Below are 23,873 nucleotides of genomic sequence, written 5' to 3' on the forward strand. Positions count from 1 at the left end.
ACTTTTCCTTATATGTGTTTGTAACCATCCATAAATGTTAACAATTTTATGAGTGCAGAAAAAAGAGATATAATACATAAAGCCTGTCTGTATTTGGGCATCCATCCACATACTTAGACGAGCACCTTCGAGAAACTTCTATAAATCCCTCCTATGGGGTATTGTTTCCTGGAAAGAATGGTTTGAGCTGAACATAGGTCCAATTGACCTACCAGCTGTGGGCAGGGGTGAGTGTCTGTGGTCATCTGTCCAGTCAATGTCATTCTCGGGGTCATCCTGCACCTTTCTGGGAGTGGGAGACCCAGGAGCAGAGACTGCAATCAGATAGACAGGCTGCTGTCAACTCCATTTCTCCGTGAGGAACAACACCCTTCAATGTCCATGCAGAGCCTGGAGAGCGTGGACGTGTGTGACAAGGGACCCCTGGCCTGCCTCTGGCCACCCCTATAAGGCTGTGATGCTAGAGATGGTATGTATGCCCACGCAACCACTTGGGCCAAGAGACCCCATCCAGGGCCTCTGTGCCCATGGCCAAGTTCTCAGAGGCTACAGGGCTGTGCACTGCGGTGTCCACGCCTCCTCCAGGTCCTCACAGCACTTGCTGCATTTGGGGCAGCAGCAGCAGCATCGCCTCTGGCAGCACCTGGTGGCCGAGGAGACCAGGCCGTCCCACGGCTCAAGCGAGCGCATCCGCAGGGGCAGGAAGTCCCAGTTCCGCAGCTTCTCGGGCAGCACACTGGGGCAGCAGGACTGCAGGAGATTGATAATCACCACAGAAAGCAGGACGAGGATGGCTGGCAACCCCAAGCCCAGTTGCACTGGCCAGTCAAACATCAGGAGGCCGAACACTGCCAGGGGGATCAGGAAGAAGAAGACGATCAGGTAGAAGACGGCAAACCAACAGTACTTGGCTGAGATGGTGCCCAGCACCTTGGCCAGGCGGAGGGGCAGGCGGGTGAACGGGATGGGGTACCACAGCAAGATGCCGGACATGATGATGAAGAAGTGGCACAGGGCAATCTAAAACACAATGGAGGTTGTCCAGGTGAGTGGGTCTGTTGTGCGGTGGGGGTGGGGAGATGGGGTCACCCAGCAGCACCTGGGCGGAGTGGAGCGTTTTGTGGTGCCTTGCATTGGCCCACACCTCTGTGACCTGAAGACCTACTGTGTGTCTTGGTCCTGATGCTTCCAGTTGTGCAGTTTAGAGCTGTTGGGGCAGAGAAAATCTTACTGCAAAGCTGGGATTTCCAATTTGATGGCACCATTTTAGAGAAGGGAGAAAAGGAGGATGATTACGTAGATACTAAAAATAATAGACAGCAACTTATGTTCATAGTATGTTCACTTTGTGCTGGGACATTCAAAGCACATTATGTGGTTTCATCAGTCAAAGATGACCTATGATGTCACCACTAAATAGTCCCCATCTGGGCCTTCCCTGATGGCACAGCGGGTTGAAGCACAGCACTATGAGGCTATTGGCAGCCACTGCAGTAGGAGTTCAATCCCCAGCCAGGGAGGTGACCCACATGGCACAGCAGACCCCTCCTGTCTCACCACGGCTCCCCTCAGCAGTGTATTTCAGTCAATTATGACTGTTCTGCTCCCTACTCTGTCTCTGGTGAATCTTCTCACCCTGCATCTCTAGCCTGTACCCCAGTTTTTATGTGCATAAGTAAATCAATCTTAAAAAAATAAGTAGTAGTCCCATCTTACATGGGAGGTAAAGCAATTTCCCCAAAGTCACACACAGACATAGTACAGGGGGGACTCACACCAGGTGGCTTCTAAGGCCACACAGTTTGTCTCTCTCCTATGTGAGCCCACTAGATGCCAGCATCATGCTGGGGGTTTGGATCAGTTGTAACCAGCCCATACAGTAAGCACCAGCCTCCTGCAGCCACAGGGCGTGTGCATGAGGCTGCCTGCCACTGAGGTGTGCTCTGGCAGTAAACACAAACTGGGTTGCAAAGACTGGCTCCAATGAAGGATGTAGATGCAACACTAATTCTTTATCACTTATAAGTTGAAATGATACTGAACTAAATCAGGGCCCTCCCTGGTGGCACAATGGGTTAAGCACTGTGAAGCTCTCCACAGCCACTGCAGCATGAGTTCCATCCCCGGCCAGGAGGTGACCCACATGGCGCGGCAGACCTCTCCTGTAACCTCCGCTGCTCCCCTCAGCAGTGTACTTCATCGATCTGCCTGTTCTGCTCCCCACTCTGTCTCTGGTGAAGCCTCTCAGTCCTCCACCTCTGGCCTGGACCCCAGTTCTTATATGCATAAATAAATGTCTTTAATTTTTTTAAATCAACTAAATCAAGTACACCATTGACTGAACCCCCAACTTTTTTTTAAAGTAATTTTTTTACTTTAAAAAAAATTTGGCTACTAAAACATTTCAATATCTGGGTATGAAAGAAGTGGTATCACACCCTATATACAAAAATAAACTCCAGATTAACAATTTAGATATAAGACCTTCTACAAGGAAATACATAGAGGGACATATTGGCAATCTACTCATGATACCAATGATAAAGATATTTTTTGGTGAATCCCATGGCAAGGGAATTTAAAAAAAAATAAACAATTAGGTTTAGGCTTCTACACAATGGAAAAAAAATACAAGCTCTTAAAAGACATCAGATTGAATGGAAGAAAATATTTATTCAATATATAATTAATAAGGGATCAACACCCAGGAATTATAAAAATACTCAAACAATTCAATGGTAGAAAATAAATACAATATGCCAATTAATTAACAGATAGCAGGTATTACTAGACGATTCACCTAAAAGGATATCCAGAAGGCCAAAAGACGTATGAAAATGTGTTTATCATTACTTCTAATATTGGAGATGAGGTCAGAGCCACAATGAGATACCATCTCCTGCCCATGAGGATGGCACATATTAAAAAGACCTCCAAAAGTGCTGGGGAGACTGTGGAGGAAATGGAGCCCCATTGCAGTGTTGACGGGAATGTAAGCTGGGAACCTATTATGAAAAACTACCTGAATTGACCTTAAAAAATTAAAAATGAAAGTACCATGTCACCCAGCAATCCCACTCATGCCTCCTACACAAAGAATGTGAAACTTCAACAACAACCAAAAAAAAAATGTTGCATACTGTTCAAAGAAACATTATTCACAATAAGTAGGGCAGGAAACAGCACAGATGTACACTGATGAATGATTGGATCGAAAAGATGTAGGAGTAGTAGTTAGTGTCAGAATGGAGGAAATGCAGACATTTTCAACAAAATGGAGGAAAGAATAGGAGACATTTAATGTAGCAAACTAAGATTGATAAACACAAATACTAGATATTTGCACAGCAGACAATTTGATAATGTAGAACAGTTCAACCAGTGGACATCATAAATATCCTGAGGGCTCTGAGGTTCAAAAGATAGGGGAGGAAAGAGACGAAATATGAAGGAAAGAACTGAAAAACTATATTAAATATAAAAAAAACCCCAATTAACCCAATTAAAAAATAGGCAGAAGATCTGAATCGACACTTTTTCAAGAAAGATAAATAGATGGATAACAGATATATGAAAAAGTGTTTATCACTATTTTATTTTTTGTTTATTTTTTAAAAGTAGCTTTTTAAAAAAGACTTATTTATATATACAGCCCTGGGACATAGGCCAGACCTACAGAGAAAGTGAGAGGATTCACCAGAGACAGAGTGGGGACCAGAACAGGCAGACTGATGAAGAATACTGCTGAGGGAAGCAGCGGCTGAGACAGGAGAGGTCTGCTGCACCATTTGGGTCACCTCCCGGGCCAGAGATTGAATTTGTGCTGAAGCGGCTGTGGGTAGCTTCATAGTGCTGCACTTTAACCCACTGTGCCACCAGGGAGGGCCCTTATCGCCATTTTAATAAGGGAAACGCAAATCAAGATCACCGTGAGAAATCATCTTGCACCAGTGGAGTGGTGTCTATCCAAAGACTCCTACCAACAAATGTTGGTGAGAAATTGGGATTAAAAAGAACCTGACGCTGTTGGTGGGATCTCAAGTTGGAGGAGCCATTGTGACAAGTGCTCTTGACTTGTCTTCAAAAGCTAAATTAGTTACACCCTATGATCCAGCAATCACACTTCTGAATATCAAGCCAAAGAATATGAAACCATGACCATTATAGTTCCACAAAGCTGTGACGGCATTATTTACAACGAGTGAGACAGGAGCATTGCCAGAGTGCCTCATAGTGACATTTGGTTCATATGGGATGGTGTGTTACACCATGGAATACTATTTGACTATAAAGAAAAATGAAATTTTACACTTTGCAGCAAAATGGGAGGACCCCAAGGGGGTTACGCTAAGCTCAGTTATCCAGAAGGGGAAACACCAATATCAATAACATGAGACAGAGTCAATGACCTGACAAAGGCATTGTTAGTAGAACCGGGGTACCAGAGGTGGGGTGAAAGGGACATAAACAATGTTGGTTGGTATTTACTTTTTAAATTGTTTTTCTTCCTCCAAAAATAAAATAACCAAAACACTGGCAATGGGATGTCATCTCTCTATGGAGTGGCAGGCTTCAATCCTTCTCTGAGCTGCCCAGTAGTCACTTTTCCTCCAAATAACGACTGTATTATAACAAAAAAGCTTGACTCTTGTTCAAAACCATCTGTTTGCAAGCCCACATGTGGAGCTGTATCTCAGCCACAGAATTCCTACTCACTCAGCATCCACTGACCTGGAGTGAGCTCCTCAGAGTACTGCCTGGGCTGGCTAGGGCGGCCAGGAGGGAGGTGGTGGTGGAGCCAATGATGGAGCCCAGGGTGAGTGGGTACGCCCTCTCGATGGAGATCACACCAACACCTGGCCGGGGGTGAGGGTGCGGGGTCACAAAGGCCATATTGTCAGTCTCAGGGAATCTGGAACATGGCGATGGTAGCTAAATGGGGAAGCCAGAGTGGAACTCACCAATCAGCGGGGTGATGGCCGATGTGAACACGGAGCTGCTCTGCACGATGAAGGTCATGCCGGCTCCCACAAGGATGGCCAGGTAGCCGGTCACCCAGGCGAAGGGGAAGGGGAAATCTGGAAGAGAAGAATAAGACTAAACTGCCCTTCTAGGGACCCATGAAATGAAGACCCAGTTGAAACATCTATAGGGCCAGTCGGGAGTGGGCTGGGGCTAGATTGTTAATCTGTGTAAATGTCAGTCACCACACAGCATGGTCTGAAAACGCATATTATAATTTTAGAACCCTTAACCCTGCATATTCACATGGTGGGTCCGAGGGTGTGGGTGAGGGGTGAGAACAAAGATATGTAGTCGCTGCAGGCCAGAGGTGAGAATGCTGCATGCAGCTGGTGTGTCCGGAAGGTCTCGCCCCCATTGTATTCATATACTGACATCCTAGCCCCAATGTTACTATGTTAGATTTGGGCTTTGGGAGTAGGTCAGGTCATAGGGCCCTCGTGAGTGGGCCAGTGCCTGTACAGGACAGGCCTTGCTCCCTTGCCACTCCCTCCACCACGTGAGAAAGTGGCCACCTGTAAGACAGGAAGCAGGTGCTCAGACTCTGAGCTGAGAGGCACCGGACCTTGGGTACCCCTGTCTGCAGCTCTGTGGAACACTACTTTCTAAGGCCCTCCCTTCTCAGGACGTCACAGAAATGCCGGGGCCCAGAGGGCCCAGGACGGGGCCCGTGCACCTACCAGTGTTGAGGACCTTCTTAATCACAGCAGCTAACTGCCCCCTGAGCGCAGAACCCAGGATTTTGACGATCATGATCAGGCAGCCACAGAGGACCAGCAGGGACACGATCAGCAGGATGATGCCAACAGCATAGTCTGGGAGGTTGAAATTCACAAAGATGTGCTGGCCTGAGGAGACCAAGGGAAATCCCATTAGGAGGACAGGGTCCCCCCCGGGCCACAGCGTCTTATTTCTCCCTAAACATCCTTCTGCCCTGGAGCAGCAGGACCTGGTTAATATGTGGCGTGTGACAGTCCAGACTCCCAGCCTCTCTTGCAGCTGCACGTAGCTCTGAGAACATGCACTGGGAGGGCATCAGCTGATGCTGGGAGAGGAGGTGAAATCCTTCGAGGCATTCAGTAGGTCGGGGTGACGCTGGCCGCCAGCCAGATCTCCTAACTCTGAATCCCACGTGTGCTTCTCGCATGATGCTGTGGTTGCTCACAACAAAATATTTGAGCAGGGTAGGATGGGCAAGTGGGTATACTGCCTATTTATTTATTTTAAAGAGGTATTTACTTATGCACACAAGAACTAGGGTACAGGCCAGAGTGCAAGGGAGTGAGAAGATTTACCCGAGACAGAGTGGGGAGCAGAACAGGCAGATGGACTGAAAAACACTGTTGATGGGAGAAGTCGGGGGGAGGGGGGACGGGAGAGATCTGCTGTGCCACGTGGGTCAGCTCCCGGGCTGGACCAAACTGTGGAAGCTTCATAGTGCTGCGCTTTAACCTGTTGCGCCATCAGGGAGGACCTGGTATTACCTATTTAAAACTCCTTGTTTTTTAGACTCTCTGGATGTCCTCACGATGGTTCCAGCAAAATATGTATATAGAGGCGGATGCAAGCACCTAGGATATAGAGGGGGTCTTGCTATGTTCGTTTGACTCTGTGTGTCAAAGCACACCTGGTTTATTAAGGTCTACTGCTCACAAATAATGTAAGTTTGGGATAATGGAGAAACATACAAATGGTGCAAAATGAATAAATGGAAAAAATAAAGATGCCTGGTCTGGAGAAGTTTGCAGACATAATGTTACATCATATCACATATAGAAATAATAGTATCATCCTGGTGTTCCACACACACAGCAGCACCCCACAGGAGGCTCCCTACTTTGCTGAGTGCCTCAGCCCAGGTCCTTGAGGGGGTCTGGTTGCACAGCAGGGACTCGTGACCGGGGGTGATGTCTGTTCTGTGTGGGCCCAACCTCTCCTTCCACCCTGGCTGTCACCTCCTTAGAGTCCCTGCCAGGGGGACACCCCGGCTCCTGGAGGGGACACTCTAGGGTGTGCTGACGGGGTCTGAGGAGATGGAACAGCCAGAGACCTGGGTGCCAGGCCCACTGCTGCCCCTCCCATGGGGCCTTGGGCCTGTCACTGCCCCAGCCTCAGTTTCCTCCACTGTGGAAGCAAGTGGCTCAGGGAGCAGGGTGAGCTTGGGCTCAGCAGGTCTCACTGCCCTTCTATGCTTCATGGTTGGGGCACCACACACAAGCCCCCCCCGCACCCCCCGGGGCCGGGGTCTGCCTGTGCCACTCACACTTGGCGATATTCTCCTTGTAGGTCACGTTCTTGATGGTCCAGGTGGAGACACCGTCCGTCCAGCAGAGGGAAGGGGCGGTGCAGTTCTCAGGTGCGGGGACGGTGACATTCACCTGAGTCTGTGACAGATATGAGGACAGGGTTTACAATGCACAGTTCTCTCAGTGGGAGCAGCAGGTAAGGTAGGGGGTGAGGAGGTCACCAGACACACAAGTGTGTGCACTGTGAGCACAGGTCACTCCAATAACAGAAACAGAGGCACCAGGTGAGTGTATGACCAGCCAGCGACAATATGCCTATGTGGTGGGAGATGGAGCAAAGGGGGTTTTCTGTCCTATTCCTTCCATCTGTCCATCCAGAATTTAAGAATTTATGTTTTTAGTGTTCTCGCTGGCCAGTATTTATTATTCATGAGTCCCTAATCCCCCCTCCCCCAGCCTATTCCCTAATCCTCACCATCCCCTACCCCAGCCTATTCCCTTCTTTAAGGAAGGTTTTTCTTCAAGTACAGACGCAGCTGTTCACCCCACCCCCAGAAATATTCCTAAAAACTCACCGTATTGGTAGAGGTCTCACACCAAATCTTGACCAGACTCTTGTTTTCAGCAGATTCATCATTCATTGCAATGTGGCTCATAACATTTTTATCCAACTGAGAAAGGTAATAAACGCAAGTCATGCTGGGGGGACTCTGTGGCATGAACCAGACTGTGAGCCCCCCCAGGAGTCACCTGTGGCTCCCCCAAGCTGCACTGCCAGGTAGACCAGAGCACCTGGAGGTCAGACAGCGTTTAGTGAATTAACAACAGTGAGCTGAGCCATGGATGGTGTCTAGGGCTGTGCTACAGACATCCACGGGGTGGTCAATGACACGGAAAAGCAGAAGGTCAGTGTGGAAGGGAAGGTCCAAGCTGGCCTTTTCTTCCCAAGACCATGTCCATGAAGGCTGGTGTCAGAGAAGACCCTGGTGTGCCCAAGAGATAAGGCAGCCATCTTCCTCTTTGGCCAGGAGTGGGATAATCCTTCATCAGCAAACCCATTAGGATTGAGCCAGCCATGGGAGCATAACGGGGCAATGGAAAATCTTTGAGTCCTTAGAAGCACCTGTCCCGAGCCCATAAAGATGACATACATGTTGAAGTCAAGGGTATAAAACAAGCAAGTGTCTCTGAAGTTTTGCTTTCTCAGTCTTTTTCAGAGGCAGCTACTGAGCAGTGATTCCAGACCCTCATCCTTCTCCACTCTGCTTGTTTCCCTGAACAAGTGGGGGTCAGGGAGAGGGGATGGGCTCCTGCCCTCTCTGAACAAAGCTGGGGTACCTGGATAATGAGCTTCGTGAAGGGATCAGTGACAACTTTCAAAAGCGTGGGGGCATCCTCTCCATGCATGAAGTGGAAGGTCTGGACAACGAGGTTAGACAGGGTCTCCAGAAAATGGGTGGTAGTCTCCAGGGGCAGGAGCAGGAACACAGTGAGGAAGTTGAAGAAGTCATCAATGGTGGCACCTGCAAAAGCCCTATGGGACAGGGGCCCACCCCACATACGGTGAGATTAGTCACCCTTCTAGAAGGTCAATCTGCATCTTCTCCAGGAGCCCCCGACCCGTGCACCTGCATGAGTATAATCTTACTTTCAAACCGAGGGGTGATCTGAACACCAGTCCCCAAGTGCATGCTACTCATATTCCCATTTGATCAGTGAGGGACTGAGGGTAAGAGGGCCTAGGAATGGACACTTGACAACTTCCCACTACCCAGTGGTGGACAGAGCCCTCCCCCAGTCAATGTGGCATCAGCTTTCACAGCTGGGTGGAAAACAGGGAACGAGACATGATAGATACAAAAATTAGCCTAGGATCCTCCCTGGTGATGCAAAGAGTTTAGGCGCAGCACTGTGAAGTTGTCTGCAGCTACTGTAGCACAGAGATCGATCCCCGGCCAGGGAAGTGACCCACGTGGCACAGCAGTCCTCTCCTGGCCCGCCTGCTGCTCCCCTCAGCAGGGTATTTAAGTACATCTGTTTGTTTTTTTCCCCAAATCTCTCTCTGGTGAATCCTTTCACTGCTTGCTCCTCTGGCCTGTACCCTAGTTCTTGTATGAATAAATAAATCAATCTTTTGAAAAATTAAGCCCAGGGACCATATTTTGGAAAACTTGCATCAGACCACTTCGAATCATGAGCTTGGAGGACAAGCTTCCTCTGCAAAAGGAGGAACAGGATGGGGCACTTATTAAAACCCTGGACACAGTGTAATCTTTTTTTTGAGCACTGAAAAGCTGGATTTGTCAAAATACACTGTCAGAGTACAGTGCGTGAGACAGGCACAGTCTGCTGCAGGGAGTGAGGGCCTTTGGGCTCTGCTTACACTCCAGGTGGCATTAGTTGGTTGGGGTGATGAGTTGCGTGTGTCCTGACTGAGGATAAGTTGTTGGGCAGAGTTTTGGGAACTGGGGATTGCCATGCTGGTCATCGGGGATAACCGCGAGAAGCATGCAGGTCCAAAGCCAGCCACAGAGGAGCGGCAAAGGGCTGCAGACTGCACAGTGTGGGGACCTTCTAGGACACTTGGGTTGCCCACCCAGACCCCTTGAGTTGCCCACGAGCCAAAGAGCCTAACAGGGTTTTCAAAAGAACTAAAGGGTGTTCTCCGCCTGATCTGGCGCGGCAGTACTGAAGGAGCCTGGAAACTTTCAGTAACATTGGGATGTACCCCAACAGGATATCTAAAGTTATTGTGAGGGTTCCTCATACTACAACAGAGAACAAGAAAAGGAGAGAAATCAAGGGGTCCCCCTATACTATTCTGCTAGTTGTAGCCCCATCTGGGCCTCCAAATGATGCAGGGAAAATTGGGTGTAGTCTGGAGGGGGGGGGTGTGAATTCACCAGAGGCAGAGTAGAAAAGGTGGGTTTATTGAGTCACTGCTGAGGGAAGCCACAGGAAAGACAAGAAAGGTCCACTGTGCCACAAGTGAATTTTTTACCTCATTTTATGATAGCGAGGCTCTGACGAAATTTAGAGTAATGCCCCTCTAAAGCAGCACCAATATGTACTGGGACTTACCTCTGATAGTGGACACGTTCCCCTCTGACTCCAGCCTATATTCAGATTTAATGACTTCTAGATTTCATTTTACATAAAGGTAAGTGTTGTCCTTAATTGGACCTCTGGACCGGTCTAAGAATGGCGGCCATGTTTGGGATAGAGAGGGCTGCTCATGTGGGGAGGTTTGTAGTTGAAGGACGAATTGAGCTGCCTCTGAGTTTTCCCTGAGTCTCTGGGGGTCCCAGGACATGACCTGGGTGTGGGGGAGTAGAAGACCCAGGAGGCAGTCTGAGGCAGAACCTCAAATTCAAGAGAACTTGAGGAAAGACAAAATGGCGTCCTTCATCCCCATCTGCTGCCAGAGGGTGGCAAGCCAGGCCCGCTCATCTGAAACATCCAAAGACCTTAGACCATCCAAAGGGCAGACACCTGCTATGGCTCTGGGAACGACAAGCCGCTGCTTCGGCCCGCCAAGGGAAGGCCCCCCAGCGTGGGCTCCCATGGGCCCAGGGGCGGGGCTGGCGCCGACCTCCTACCTCCGGAATTCACTGCGGTCTCCCGCCTGCATGAGCGCCACGATGGTGTTGGTGATGGAGGTCCCGATGTTGGCCCCCATGATAATGGGGATGGCGGTCCTCACGGTCAGCACTGAGAGCGGAGAAGGCGGTTAGCACTTGGAAGGCAGCCTGACCACGGCCTGATGGCCTGAGGCGGGTGGGCCTCATTCAGGCTGACGGTCCCCTAAAGCAGCTGATGGCAACCTCTTTGAGGTCTGCACCAGGCTGAGAATTCTGGAGACAGGCTGGCTCTCCATAGATAGGCACATGTTACCCCCAAAAAGTTCCAGTACATCATTTTCAGAAATCTCTAGAATCTCATAAGCCCTCTGTGAACCCTACTTTTAAATGGCTTTCGAATTCCCCCTCCTCCATATTAGAGGAGTGGAGGGCAGCTTACAACAAACCAGGAAATAATATGTAAGGATTTGTTTATTTATAATAACTAATTCCTGGCAGTATAATTTCTTAACAAAAATTGATAATGGATTGCCACAATGTCCTGACATTAAACATAAGTACTTTGAAGAAGTGATCTCTTTTGCTAATTTCCCCCAGAAAAAAAAAAAAACAACCCAAAAACATGTAAGTTTTTGGTTATACAGTTATGTTCCCACTTAGCAAGAGCAAATTTCAGGGAGGGTCCAGCTGGCCAGGCCGGCCCCCAGAGCTCAGCTGCCCTGAAGCCCATGCATGATGTGGGGCAGGTCTGTCACTGATGGAAGTGATCCAACTGACACCATCCAAGATGGCAGCTGCTGACACGTGACCATTGTCCCTTGAAACATTAAACGTACAACTGAAATTTACTGTGGCTGGGGCTGCTGGACTGGACAGGGCAGTGCTGAGCTTTCGAGCATCGGAGTGTGATTTCAGTCACCCATGGCCTGGACAAGGGGCCACATGACACACAAGGGGTTGGGTGTTCTCAGAGTAAAGCTCAGACTCCCAGGCAAGCGGTGAAAGCCTGGGATGACTGGGCTTGTGGGTACTGGACTCACGTGAGGAAGCCACCATGCTGACAATGACAGATGAGGCCACGTTGGAGCTCTGCATCAGGACCGTCACCAACATCCCAACCACCAGACCCCCCACAGGCGTGGACATAATAGAGTTGTTGCTGAAGAAATGTTTAGCAAGTTTTGCTGGGGGAGGGAAAAAACACCCATGAGCAGGGAACAGAGGTTAGCGGATCACAAATTCCCTGAAGTTTCAACTACACTCAGTACTGACAGAGGGATGTTTGCCCAAGAGTGGGATTACTGGCTCATATGGGTTTTCCTTGTTTTTTTTTATTTTTAAGGTAAATCCAGATTGCTTTCTTTTCTATGATTTATTTATTTACAAGAACTGGCGTACAGACCAGAGGTGGGGGGCAGTGAGAGGCTTCACCAGAGACAGAGTGGAGAGCAGAACAGGCAGATCTACGAAGTACACTGCTGAGGGGAGCAGCGGGCAGGTCAGGAAAGCTCTGCCACGCCATGTGGGTCACTCCCTGGCTGGGGATCGAACTCATGCTGCAGTGGCTGTGGACAGCTTCAGGGCTGCACTTTAACCTGTTACCCCACCAGGGCAGGCCCCCAGATTGCTTTTCAGAGCAGGTATAGAAGCACATTCCTCTTTTGCCACATATTCTCCAGCCCTTGTTGTTGGGGGGCCCTTGTTGTTGGGGGGGACAGGTGTGACGTGCTATCACCTGTGGCTCCCCGCCCCTCTCTGACTGGGCACTTGATGAATATTCATCCCTGTCACTAACACCCTTCTGCCTGTCTCCTTTGGGGAATTGTCTGTTTAGATATGCTCCCATGTTAATTGAGTCAGTACATTTTATTGTTGAATTCTGTAAGTTCTTTATACAAAGAAGATGTACTCATCCCATAACACACTCCGTTGGGAGGTCTATGGAAATCAGCAATCCCTCACCATTAATCTTTCATCAAATCTCTTCCTGCCTGGGTCCATGCACACACATAGGGACTGAGAGCTTGGAAGTGGCTCGGCTTGAGGCTCCTGAAATAAACCACCATCAGCTCGTGGCATTTTCTGGGTCTCAGGTCTGTATTTTCGAAAATGCATAAACTTCACAAAGGAAATGAGTGTCTCCCAATCCTATCAAACAGGAGCATGCAACTTGTGGAAATTAGATGAGATGTGACTGTCTGAACTCACATATTGGTAAACAATTTGCACCCAGGCCATCTGCCCTTCCCCGCGTACCTCCAACCAGCTTGAAAGCGCTGCTGAGCACATCCAGGGAACACACGAACAAGTAGAGAAGTCCCAGAAGCAAGATGAATTTCCCGATCCCTTGGAAGACGCAGAGAAACTTCCCTCTGGTGTCCCTGTCTGGAGGAGGGGAAAGGCACAGAGGCATTGAGTGTCTGGAACCCCGCGGAGCCGTGGCGGCCCCTGCCACCCCAGGAGCGGGCAGAGCTAAGGGCGCGCCAAGCACTTACAGAACAGCACAAGCACTTTCTAGAAGGTGGGTGCAAGCAGCCATCGCCACTGCACTGGGGGAGCGTGGGCCGTCACCCCCTCGAAGCACCTCCTTGACTGCTGCTTCTCCACGCACCTTCCAGGTGCTCCTCACTCCTCTCTTTATGCTCCTGGCCCTGCCTAACTGTCAGATCCACCTTTCAGCTGCACCTGCAAATAAGTGCACTGCTTGCTGGACCCCGGCCGAACAGGGGTGATTTTGGGTGAGGCGACACCCCAGCACCAGTTCTATGTACACCCCTGCCAGTCCCTGGGACAGGTGAGTCACTGTGGGTCTGCAGATCAGCCAGGGTCTGCCCTGGTGCCCACCCCAGTGCCTGGCACAGGTGGAGAATGAACATGAAGACAAAAGGTGCCCGTCATCGTGTTGTCTGAGTTTCTAGCCAGCTGCTCCTCAGGGCACCCCGCCAGGGCGCTACAAGACAGAAGATCCTGGGGAGCTGGGGCGACATGAGTCACGTGAGGCGGCTGCCCCCCCGTGTTTACCTGCCCACTTGATGCCCTTGTCCTGAAGGGCAGGCAGGTCCCAGGGGTCTCCCTCCTCCGCGGGCTCCTCCACCAGAGCCACAGTGGAACAGGCCAGTGCAAGTTCCGTCTCGGCTCCGGGGGCGCCGGGTTCCTCTGTCCAAAGGAAGGCCAGCGTGAGGCACGGGGGGCAGAGCTGGGAGGCCCTCGGGGGGCCGCCGAGGCGGGTGGTCTGCACTCACGTCTGCGGGTGTCCTCGGCCCCTGCGGGCCCTGTGCACGGGGGGCTGGCGGCCCCCTCCAAGCAGGCCCGTGGGGCGTCCTCCAGCTCCGGGCAAGAAGCCATGGTCTGGGGGAAAACAGAGTTAGGGGAGCAGCGGGCGAAAGGAGGGGTCTCCACTGGTCATGGCAGGGAGAACCGGGGCTGCAGGGGAGTGGAGAGTGGGGTGGTCATCACCAGAGGTGAGCCGTGGTCGGCACCAGATTTCACCCATGGCTCGTCTCTCCAGTTTGCCAAAGGCCTGAGCTAGAGTCATGGGGGATTTCATCCCACGACTGTAAGGGGTCAAGTGAGAGGCCGGGACTGACCTCTCAGGTCAGCATGCAGCCTTCCCACAGACCCGGGGCAGGTGTGAGGAGGAGGCGTCCTCCGGCCCCGGAGCACTGCAGCACAAGGGGCCCCCGGGGAGTGATAGCTGGCCTCAGCGTCCCTCAGCTGGGGTCCACTGTCACTCACGTGGCTGGAAATGCCAGCAGACAGGGCTGCGCTGACAGGCTGCTGAGCTCCCACTGAGGCTTCTGGCAGGCACAGGCCTGGCCCCGGCACCTGCCACTGTGGTTGGGCCTGGGCTGAGCAGGGAGGGCTGAACAGAGAGACAGGGACCTGGCTGGAGGGGAGGCCAGTGCTCCCAGGGCGGGGCCGCCCGGAACCTGCTTCCCCAGGGAGGGGCCCAGGACACCACCAGGAGGCTGCTGACTGGCTCCACCCCCAGGCTCCTGAGCTGGCTCTTGCCCTCCCTGCTGCCCCAGGCCACATCTGGCTTCCTGACAGGGGAGGCGGAGAGGGAAAGACCCTTGGGCAGCTGGGGACTAAGCAGAGAGATGCCCTGCCCAGGCGGGAGAAGAGGCGCTGGAAGAGGCCTGGCTGAGGGCATCCTGGATGGGCTCCTGGCTCTACACACCCCCACAACTGAGAACCCTCTGGCTCCTCTTCCTGCTCCCCCAGGGAAGCCCAGTGGCAAGAACAACTCTTGGGCCCTCCCTGGTGGCACAGCAGGTTAAAGCACAGCACTGTGACGCTGTCAGCTGCCACTGCCACAAGCACAATCTCCGGCCAGGAACTGACCCACGTGGGTAGGCTGACCTCTCCTGACCTGCTGCTGCTCTCTTCAGCAGATTACTTCAGTACATCTGCCTGTTCTGCTCCCCACTCTGTCTGAGGTGCATCCTCTCACTTCCTCACCTCTGGCCTGTACCCCAGTTCTTGCCACGAACAGAGGCCCTGAAGGTCTGGGTCTCATTCCAAAGCCAGACCCTTGTCCTCTGCCCGATGACCCGCTGGTAACTGAGGCTGGTGAGTGAAACTTGGTGCCAGGTCCCCCAGGAACAGCGGGGGAACCTGCTGGAGCCAGGAGATTCCCCGGGACCGCAGAGCTGGGCAGTGGCTTCTCACTGAGAAATGGGGTGACACACACACTCTGGGGTCCCACTGTCCGAGAGCCATGTCCCATCAGCCCCTGGCCTCCCTGCCTCCCTGTGCTCATGTGTCCAGAGGGAACAGCGGCCCCAAGGTTGGGGCGGCACCTCTGAGCCTGGGGGTGTGGAGGTTGTCACCCAGCTGGGCCCCTCAGCCCTGGTGACACTGAGTGAGCCCCAAGTCAGCCAGCCCTGCTGCTGTGATTCCTGGAACACTGGTTTGCATGAAGAAAGGTGGTTTGGGGTTTGTGGGGGTGCATCACTGGGATCACCGCCTTTAGGGGAACATGTTGGCACAGAACAGTCCCTGTCCTCATCCCCTCTCGGAAAGGACACATTCAGTATTTAGTACCTGCGTGCCTGGCTTTAGGGCTCTTTACTCCTGCACTTCCCAGAAATTGCATCTTTTACAGTTTATAGATTTGCGGGGAAAAGATTATGACCTACTGAAGACTCAGATTATGGTTGGTATTTTTCAGCACTAAAGTATTTTCAAATTAAGGTATATACAATGTTTTGGAGCTAGAAAGGGCTTTTAGCACAGAGGCTACACCCTGCCCCGCCATGCAACTCAGAACAAGGCGAAGGTGACCCCAACCCTGATAGGTCAGACTCATTTTGTCTCATTTGTGCTGTTGCTTTAAAATTCTGTTACCCTTAACCAGGAGGAAGTTATGTTCCCGTTGTCTTGTGAATCAAAGCCGGTCAAAACTTGTTAAGGAGCCCAGCTGTGAATATATAATGTGTGTGTGTGTATCGGTGTGCTTGTTCTCTCTCTGTGTGTCCGTTTCTGTGTTTGTATCTATGTGTGTGTCTAGTTGTGTGTGTGTGTCTGTGTGTAACTGTGTGTTTGTGTATTGTGTCAGCATGTCTGCGTGTCTGATTGTGTATGTCTCTGTGTGTCAGTGTCCATGCATATACAGCCAGTCTTAAGACTCAAGGCACAAATTGCCTTTAATCTGCCCACATTCTTTTTCTTGACTGTGTACTATTCCCATAATAAAATCCTTTCTTTCAGTCTCACCTACTCTGACTCCCCACACACATTCTTTCTTGCACTGAAGTCAAGGATCTCTGGAAACTCTAGAACACTGGACTCCATTAGTTTGGTAGACACAGTGCTGCTGTACACTTAACAGACTGCAATATAGAGCCAGTATACTGGGAAGCCAAAAATCCATGCTATTTAGTTTATTGTGATATTGCTTTATTGTGGCAATCTGGAAACATCCTTTAATATCTCAGGGGGTGCTGTCATTCCTTTAAACATTAATCTTGTGCTTATGTGACCTTCTAATGTCCTTTCACACTTCCCCTGCCTCAATGTCCTACAAGGTAGCACAGACTGGGTGCAACGGAGTCATCATATGACATGGAAGCCTGCCACCTGGAACCACACCATCTTGTCCCAGGTCACAAATCGTGATGGGCAGAGCCCACATTCCTTGCCTAGCCCCAGGTAGACATGTGCAGAAGCTGAAACCTCCCATTTTTAGAAAAATGCAGACTGGCAGTGGAGCCTGGGCAGCCCCGTGGAGTCAAGACATTAATAGTTTTACTCCAAACACACAAGCACACTCTCAGGCAGTGAGGGCGTCACTTTGTTGGGAAGCCGTGGGCAGAGCTGAGGGGACAGGAAGGTTTGCTGAAGCGCGCAGTGCTGGGGCTGTTGACTTTGGAAGGGGTTCTCCAGCTGTGCTGACCCCTATGAGAAGTCCTGTCCCTGGTGGGCCCACCAGGGTGCTCATGAAAACAGCCAGGCCACGTACCAGGCTGTTCCCCCCGCCCACGCCCACGCCTGTTGAACACCTCATGGTTGAGGGGTTCAGGAAACAGGGGGCGTAGGGGTGTGGGAAGTGGGCAGGCTCTGGGGTAGGACCCTGCCTTTCGAACCACTGAACAGGCGTCAGCTGTGGCAGGCAGAACAACCAGCCTTTCCGAACAGCTGCACAGTGCCAGGTGCGTGCAGTGATGTCATTCAGAATGGAACGGACTAGAACACACATGCGCTCTTCTGCCAGGCGCTACCCTGATGACTTAGGATCACTTTACGAGACCCCGTAACAAACTCATCGATCCTTCGCACCTGAGGGCGGTTGCTTTTTTATCTTCAATGGGTCAGTACTTCAAAAATATTTTCCTGTGAATGTTTCTATACAAGTTTGACCAAGTTCCACCTCTTTCCAGAGATTCCAGAGTGTCCCCTTCTGATTCTAGGCTCTGTGATGCCTCTGAGCCTCTCACCAGGAAGCTGTCAGAGTTCTCTTCTCTCTCAAGGAGTATCAGGGCCCATCTTGCATAAACTCCTTGGAAACATATTCCAGATAAAATCTCAGTGTTCGCGCGCATCTCAACAATTTACAGATAACACAGATGCATGGAGGTTTCAATTAGAATAAACCTTAGAAATCATCTAAGCAATGTTGTTCGATGTGTACAGCTAAAGCAGATAAGAGCAGGACTGCTGGAGCTCACCCTCTCCCCAGACTCTTGCTGCCCCGCGTCTTCCTTCCAGCCCAGGATAACTGGGGCACTGAGGGGAAGGAGTTCATGAAACCCCGTGAGTCCTAAGTTATACCTTGAAAACCAGCCCAGTCCCGTATTTGAAAAAGAATTCCTTTGTTCATCATGGAAATGATGAAATTTTTAAAAATGGGGGTCGGTGGAGGGGGCTTACTAGCCATGAATAGCCTCTATTCTATTTCCTCCCAGCTCAGTGCTTGACACAGAGGGTGTTTTCATTTTGTTTTGTTTTTTCCCACCAGGGTCCGTGCACAGCTGGAGCCAGGGTCTCTCTCCCACTTCACCCACCAGAGAGCGGGTGGGCAGCAGCTGGTGGCTGCACAGACTTCGCTTCACACCAGGCCGACTGCATGGTCTGGCTCCACCCTGCTGGGAGCCATCCCTGCCCTCTTAAGTGACCTCTCTTAGTGTGGGTGAGCTCAGCAGCCTCTGGGTGAGATTTGGATGCAAGTGGGTGGGTAGATATCGAGCAGGAGGAGGCCAGAGCTTCAGCCAGCAGAGGCTGCCCTGAGACTCTGCAGCAGGCCAGTGAGGCAGGCTGGCTGCAGCTATGCTCTGGAGGCGACAGTTGTGGGGTGTCTGGCTGAGTTGCAGGGACCACTAACCGCCTTCCTCACTCTAGCTGGGAACACTGCTCCTGACCTTGCTGAGAAGACGGAGGTCCCGAGAACGCGCCCAGCCCTCACCGGGCCACAGCTGTCCTGCAGCTGTTTCATCTGCTCTGCCTCCCTCCTACAAGGGAACAGTGGGCCCTGTCACACGTGACCCTCCCCCACTCTCCCCTCATCAGCTCCCAGGCGACTTCCTGAAAGTAACCCCCCTTCTCCATCCCCCATCTTTAGAAAACACACCCCGTGGTCCTCACATGCCTTTAACTACTGGCTTTCTTTTGTTCTCTTTATGTAACGAGTGAAATTCTTTGAAGGACTCATTCAGATCAGTCTCTACTGATTTCCTCCATCCTGCTCTCTCTTGAATCCATTCTAACAAGACCTTGGCCTCTGGTTGTACCGGGCAAAAGTTTCTATGAAGGTTGTGATTTCCTGCCTCAGTGCTAACCCAGCCTCAGGGCTCTGCCATCTTACTCGACCTCTGGCAGCATCTGAGGCCACGGCCCCTTCGCCCCCCCCATCATCAGTGGGTAAGAAAGAAGTCAAAGGGTGTGGATTCAGCCTTTAAAGATTTGTTGAGGGAATCATTTCTGAGGTGGGCCAGAAATACTCTCTAAATGCTTTTTTGGTTTGTTTGTTTGTTTTTATAAATCACTTTATTTTATAAACACGCTATTTATTTTTATAAATACATTATTTTTTACATTATTCTTCATTTTGTACATTTTTTCATCTCAGTTGTAATAATCCCCATGGGCTTCCCACCACCACTTCACCCATGTGTTATCACCGTAGTCCCATGGGCTCTTCCCACCCCCGTTTTGATCTTGCTCCCCTCTCTTCCCCCGAAGAATGTTTCTTATAGTTGTTAGTTGTTGTTCTTTTTTACTTTATTACAATTACTCTCTCTCTCTCCCTCTCTCTCTCTCTCTCTCTCTCTCACTATATATATATATATATCTATCTTTTTTCCTGATCCCTTATACTTCCCTTATACTCCTGCTATGAGTGAAACCATCCAGTATTTTTCTTTTTCTTTCTGGTTTATTTCACTAAGCATGATCTTTTCCAGTTCCATCCATGATGCTGCAAATGACATGAGTTTATCTTTTTGATTGCTGAGCAATATTCCATTGTATAGCTAGCTAGCTAGCTAGATATAGATATATATATATCACATCGTCTTGATCCAGTCATCCATTTTTGGGTTGATTCCACATCTTCCCTATTATAAATAGGGTAGCAATAAACATAGGGGTACAGGTGTCCTTTTGAATTATTGTTTTTGTGTCCTTTGGGTAGATACCTAGGAGTGTAATTGCTGGATCATATGGAAGCTCTGTTTTTAGCAATTTGAAAAACCTCCACACAACTTTCCATAGTGGTTATACCAGTTTGAATTCCTACCAACAATGTAGGAGAATTCCTTTTTCTCCACACCCTTGGCTTTTTGAATTAATAGTTGGAACTCAACTGCCTTCATTCCAAGCAAGTAGGGTGTGAAGCCCAGGAGGCAAAGATAAGGACCATTAGGACTTGAACACAAACAGAACTTGCCCTGTCCTTGAGCACTGGGTTCACATGCAAAACAAAACTATCCAAAATACCTTTGTGCTGATAAAGCCTGACAAGAGGCAAACAAAGGGGATCCTGACTTTAAAAGCATAACTTTAGAGCAGAGTGGAGATCTGGATCTTTGTGACCTTCCACATTAAACAAATTAGCAACCACAGCTTACAAAACATGGTGACTTCTTCAGGGTAACTTGAATCTGGGGCAATTCAAGCAAGGCAATGAATTATCTGAACCCAGTCAGGGGTCGCCTTTCCACTTGAGATGGGTGTTTATGTGAGTTTGTCGAGGGCACATGGACTTGACTTTTTGGAACGCAGATGTACGTGTTTGGCCATTCTCTGAGGAGCTCTTGCTAGTCAGGGTAATTGAACAAGAGTGGATATAGGGGACACAGTGACCAGGAGTGACAGGTACTGGCACCCGGTCTAGGGACACTTTGTAGTCAGACGAGACATTTGCATAAATCCTCTACTTTGAGTCAAAGTACTTTTTAAAAGATTTATAAACTGGACGGGAAGTCAACTTTAAAACTCCAGGTTCAGTGAAGCTTCTCCTTCTTAGGTTGTCCTCTACAGACTGGGAGTATCTGAGTCTACCAGCTACTGAACTGGCAGAAGAGGGGCCTCCTTCCTGGTACGGGGCGTAAGACTCAGTGCTATGAAACTGCCACTAGCCACTGAAGCATGAGTTTGATCCCCGGCCCCGGAGGTGGCCCACAGGGTGCAGCACCTGTCTCCCCGCTGCTCCCTCAGCAGTGTAGTACAACGGATTGGCCTGTTCTGCTCCCCACTCTGTCTCTAGTAAATCCCCTCACACACACTCCACATACCTCTGGCCTACACCCCAGCTCTTGTATGCATAAATAAATAAAACAAATCTTAAAAAAAAAAAAAGAAACTAACTGAGGATCCAATTAGGATTTTGCCAGTCCAGTGAGTGACAGAGCTAAATGCTTGTCTGGGTGACTACGAGGGGCACACTTTCTGGGTGAGTGTGTGAACATATGTAGCCATAACACCCTGTTTTAATGAGCATGCATCTTGCTACCTCTTTCCTCTTCCTAAATCTAAAGCTCTGCTTGCTTTTTCTGCGGGCACGGTTGACTTGATGTAAAGATTCTGTCAGTTGTAGGGAACAGTGACTATCTAGTCATCTAGTTTAGCCTGTATCACAGCTTGTAATATAGCTCAACGGACAAAAGATTGCTCAACTTCAAGTTCCATACTTTCATTCAAATGGTTTCCAGTTGCTGCCACCACAAGCGGTATCTTCAGGAACATCTAAATACCCAGTCCTGTGGGGCAGGGCCACTGCCCAGCCAGAGGCCCAGCTGGTGACAGCCCTGTGTGAACAGGCGCCCACTGTCTGCCTTCTCCTGAAACAACACACACCCCCTTTCTCCAAGCCCCACCCACGTTGTGCCTTTCTCTGGTAAATGCTGAGAACAGGACTAAGAAATGCCCCAACTTTGGGGTGAGGAGAGACTGTGGACAGCTGCTCGGGATTCACTGAGTTCTTCCTTTGGCTTCTCCATCCAGGTCTGTGAGCTGGAGACCCCGCAGAACAGGAGGGAGATTCAAACCTCGTGGCTGGCGTTCAAACCTTAGTCCGAAGCTGTGAGTTCCTCCTTTTCTTTAAATTATTACATTAAATTTTGGTTTCAGTTAATTATTATGGATTAATTGTAAATAACGCCATAAACAATGTTTAGGCTAGTCCTTCAAATCCCTTGTTTGAAAATGTAGAATTGAACTATTCAAGTTGAAGTCTGGGCCACCAGTTCTCCCCTTGTCCTTGGGAGAAACCAAGTAGCTGGAAATTACTGGCAAAAAAAAAAAAAAGTCATAAAACAATCTCTGAGGGAAATGCAAATTGAGTGAGTATTGGGAATTGCTTGATAAAGGTCTCTGTGAGCTTAGGAATTTCACTGCAAGATTAGGAGTGTCCTGTGAGCATCGGGAGAATGTTCCAGGCAGAGGAAAAGGCAGGAACAAAGGACCTGGAGCAGTTATGAGTGTTGGAAGCAGAAAGTCAGCGCGGTAGGAAAAGTCAGTCCTTCCTTTGCCCTGGACCCGAGCAGAGACACCCAAATGATGATCCACGTACACAGGTTGTCCAGCCCCTGACGGCACATGAGCTCACTAGCTGACAGGCTTCTCAGTCCCTAATAGATCCCTGCCAAGCGGGAGTTTAGTGCCAGTGGCTCAACTATTTAGAAGCTAGTCGAGTACACTTGAATAAGAAAAGCTTTCTGAGTATCCAAAGTCGATGTTATTATCAGACGTAGGTGGTAATAGATGATCCCTTCAGACCTTTCAGTCTCATCTTGCTTTATACACAACTTGATGACTGTTAGTTATGTGGAACTTACTTTAAGTCAAACAGATGTCATCTTTTCTCTAAGCTGACATGAGGAGACTTCTTGGTGAAAAGCAAGCAGCCCCACTCAGCAGCCTGACACCCCTCCCTACTGCAGACTAAGAAAGACGCCCACTCACTCACATGCACCACTGAAAGACTGCCCGTCACACTGAATGCTGATGTCTGTTCAGCGACTCAAAAGGATGCAAACCCTGGGGTCTAACCCAGGGCCCACCTGCCTCCCACACCCCCGTGCCCCCCATTTTCTGAACCTCTCAGTGATGAGGTAGTCATAGTAGAAGAAAGAAAACACACATGGCCTCAGCGCAGCTGACGAACCCCTGCCAGCATCAACAGCCCCATCACTGCGAGCCTCGGCAACCCCTCCTGTCCTCTCCACCCCGCCAACAGCTCCCCAACAAAGTGACCCACCGCTGGGGTGCTCCTGCTTCCTTCCCCAAGAATGGTCCACCTGAGCCTTCCTGAACCCCGAGGCTCGGTCTGGTCTGGTGTGGGAATTCCATACAGGTGGAGTCAGATGGGGAAGCTTTTGTCTGGCCGAAGCCAAGCTTTTGCATGGGCTTCACCGGGATGAGACCCAGACATTTGGGGCCATGGAACAACAAATAAAGCATTCACTTTCTTTGCTGCATATGCTGTCAGCATTTTGACTACAAAGCTGGCCCTTTGGACAGGTGAGAATTACCTGAGGGAGTAGCGAGCATCTGGCCGCCTGCTCACCTGTTCCCACTGCCGCCTGTTAGTGGAAATGGCCCGGAGCACCACGGAGCTGTGCCTGGAGGCTTGGGGGCCAGGGGGTCTCTCGGGGACACCCTGCACTTTCTCTAAGAACAGCCTGGGGCAGACGGGCCTGCACTGCGCTGTCACTGGCGTTTGAGTCACGTTTCCCTCGGTGGTGACACTGAGCATCTTGCACTGTTTGCTGCCTGTTGTCACTGAGGAACTTCTCTCTTGGCCATTTTTCACCTGCATTTTTCTTTTAATTGACATACAGTCACTCTTTACATGGTCTGGAGCAAGCTCTCCGCCAGCTATGTGTGCTGCAGGGCTCTCCCTCTGCTCTGGCTAGCTTTCCACTCTCTGAAAAGCAGCTTCGCAGTTAGTGCACCTTGCATCCTGTTTATCAAGCCTTTCCCTCCTGGACTTTCATGAAGTTTCTGCTCCTGGAAAGCTCATGTCTTGCCTTTGACATTTAGGTAATGTGTACGTGAGACTCATGCGAGATCCTTGCCCCTGCCT

At 50.2% G+C, this 23,873-nt stretch overlaps 1 protein-coding gene across 1 annotated transcript; it reads right to left on the reverse strand.

Moving 5' to 3' along the window:
- Window positions 1-546: 546 nt before the first annotated feature.
- Window positions 547-23,543, reverse strand: LOC101626240 (sodium-dependent phosphate transport protein 2B-like). Its single transcript, XM_004681499.1, has 13 exons — window positions 23,355-23,543; window positions 14,092-14,197; window positions 13,871-14,005; window positions 13,106-13,234; window positions 11,890-12,033; window positions 10,868-10,979; window positions 8,607-8,802; window positions 7,844-7,939; window positions 7,286-7,406; window positions 5,703-5,870; window positions 4,962-5,078; window positions 4,732-4,856; window positions 547-1,020 (listed from the first exon to the last, which is right to left on the reverse strand). Exons 1-13 carry the CDS (start codon window positions 23,541-23,543, stop codon window positions 547-549), a joined length of 2,112 nt encoding a protein of 703 aa, XP_004681556.1.
- Window positions 23,544-23,873: the final 330 nt, after the last annotated feature.

The sequence above is a fragment of the Condylura cristata genome, unplaced genomic scaffold (genome assembly GCF_000260355.1).
Source record: "Condylura cristata isolate star-nosed mole 26May11 unplaced genomic scaffold, ConCri1.0 scaffold00012, whole genome shotgun sequence".
Taxonomy (NCBI): domain Eukaryota; kingdom Metazoa; phylum Chordata; class Mammalia; order Eulipotyphla; family Talpidae; genus Condylura; species Condylura cristata.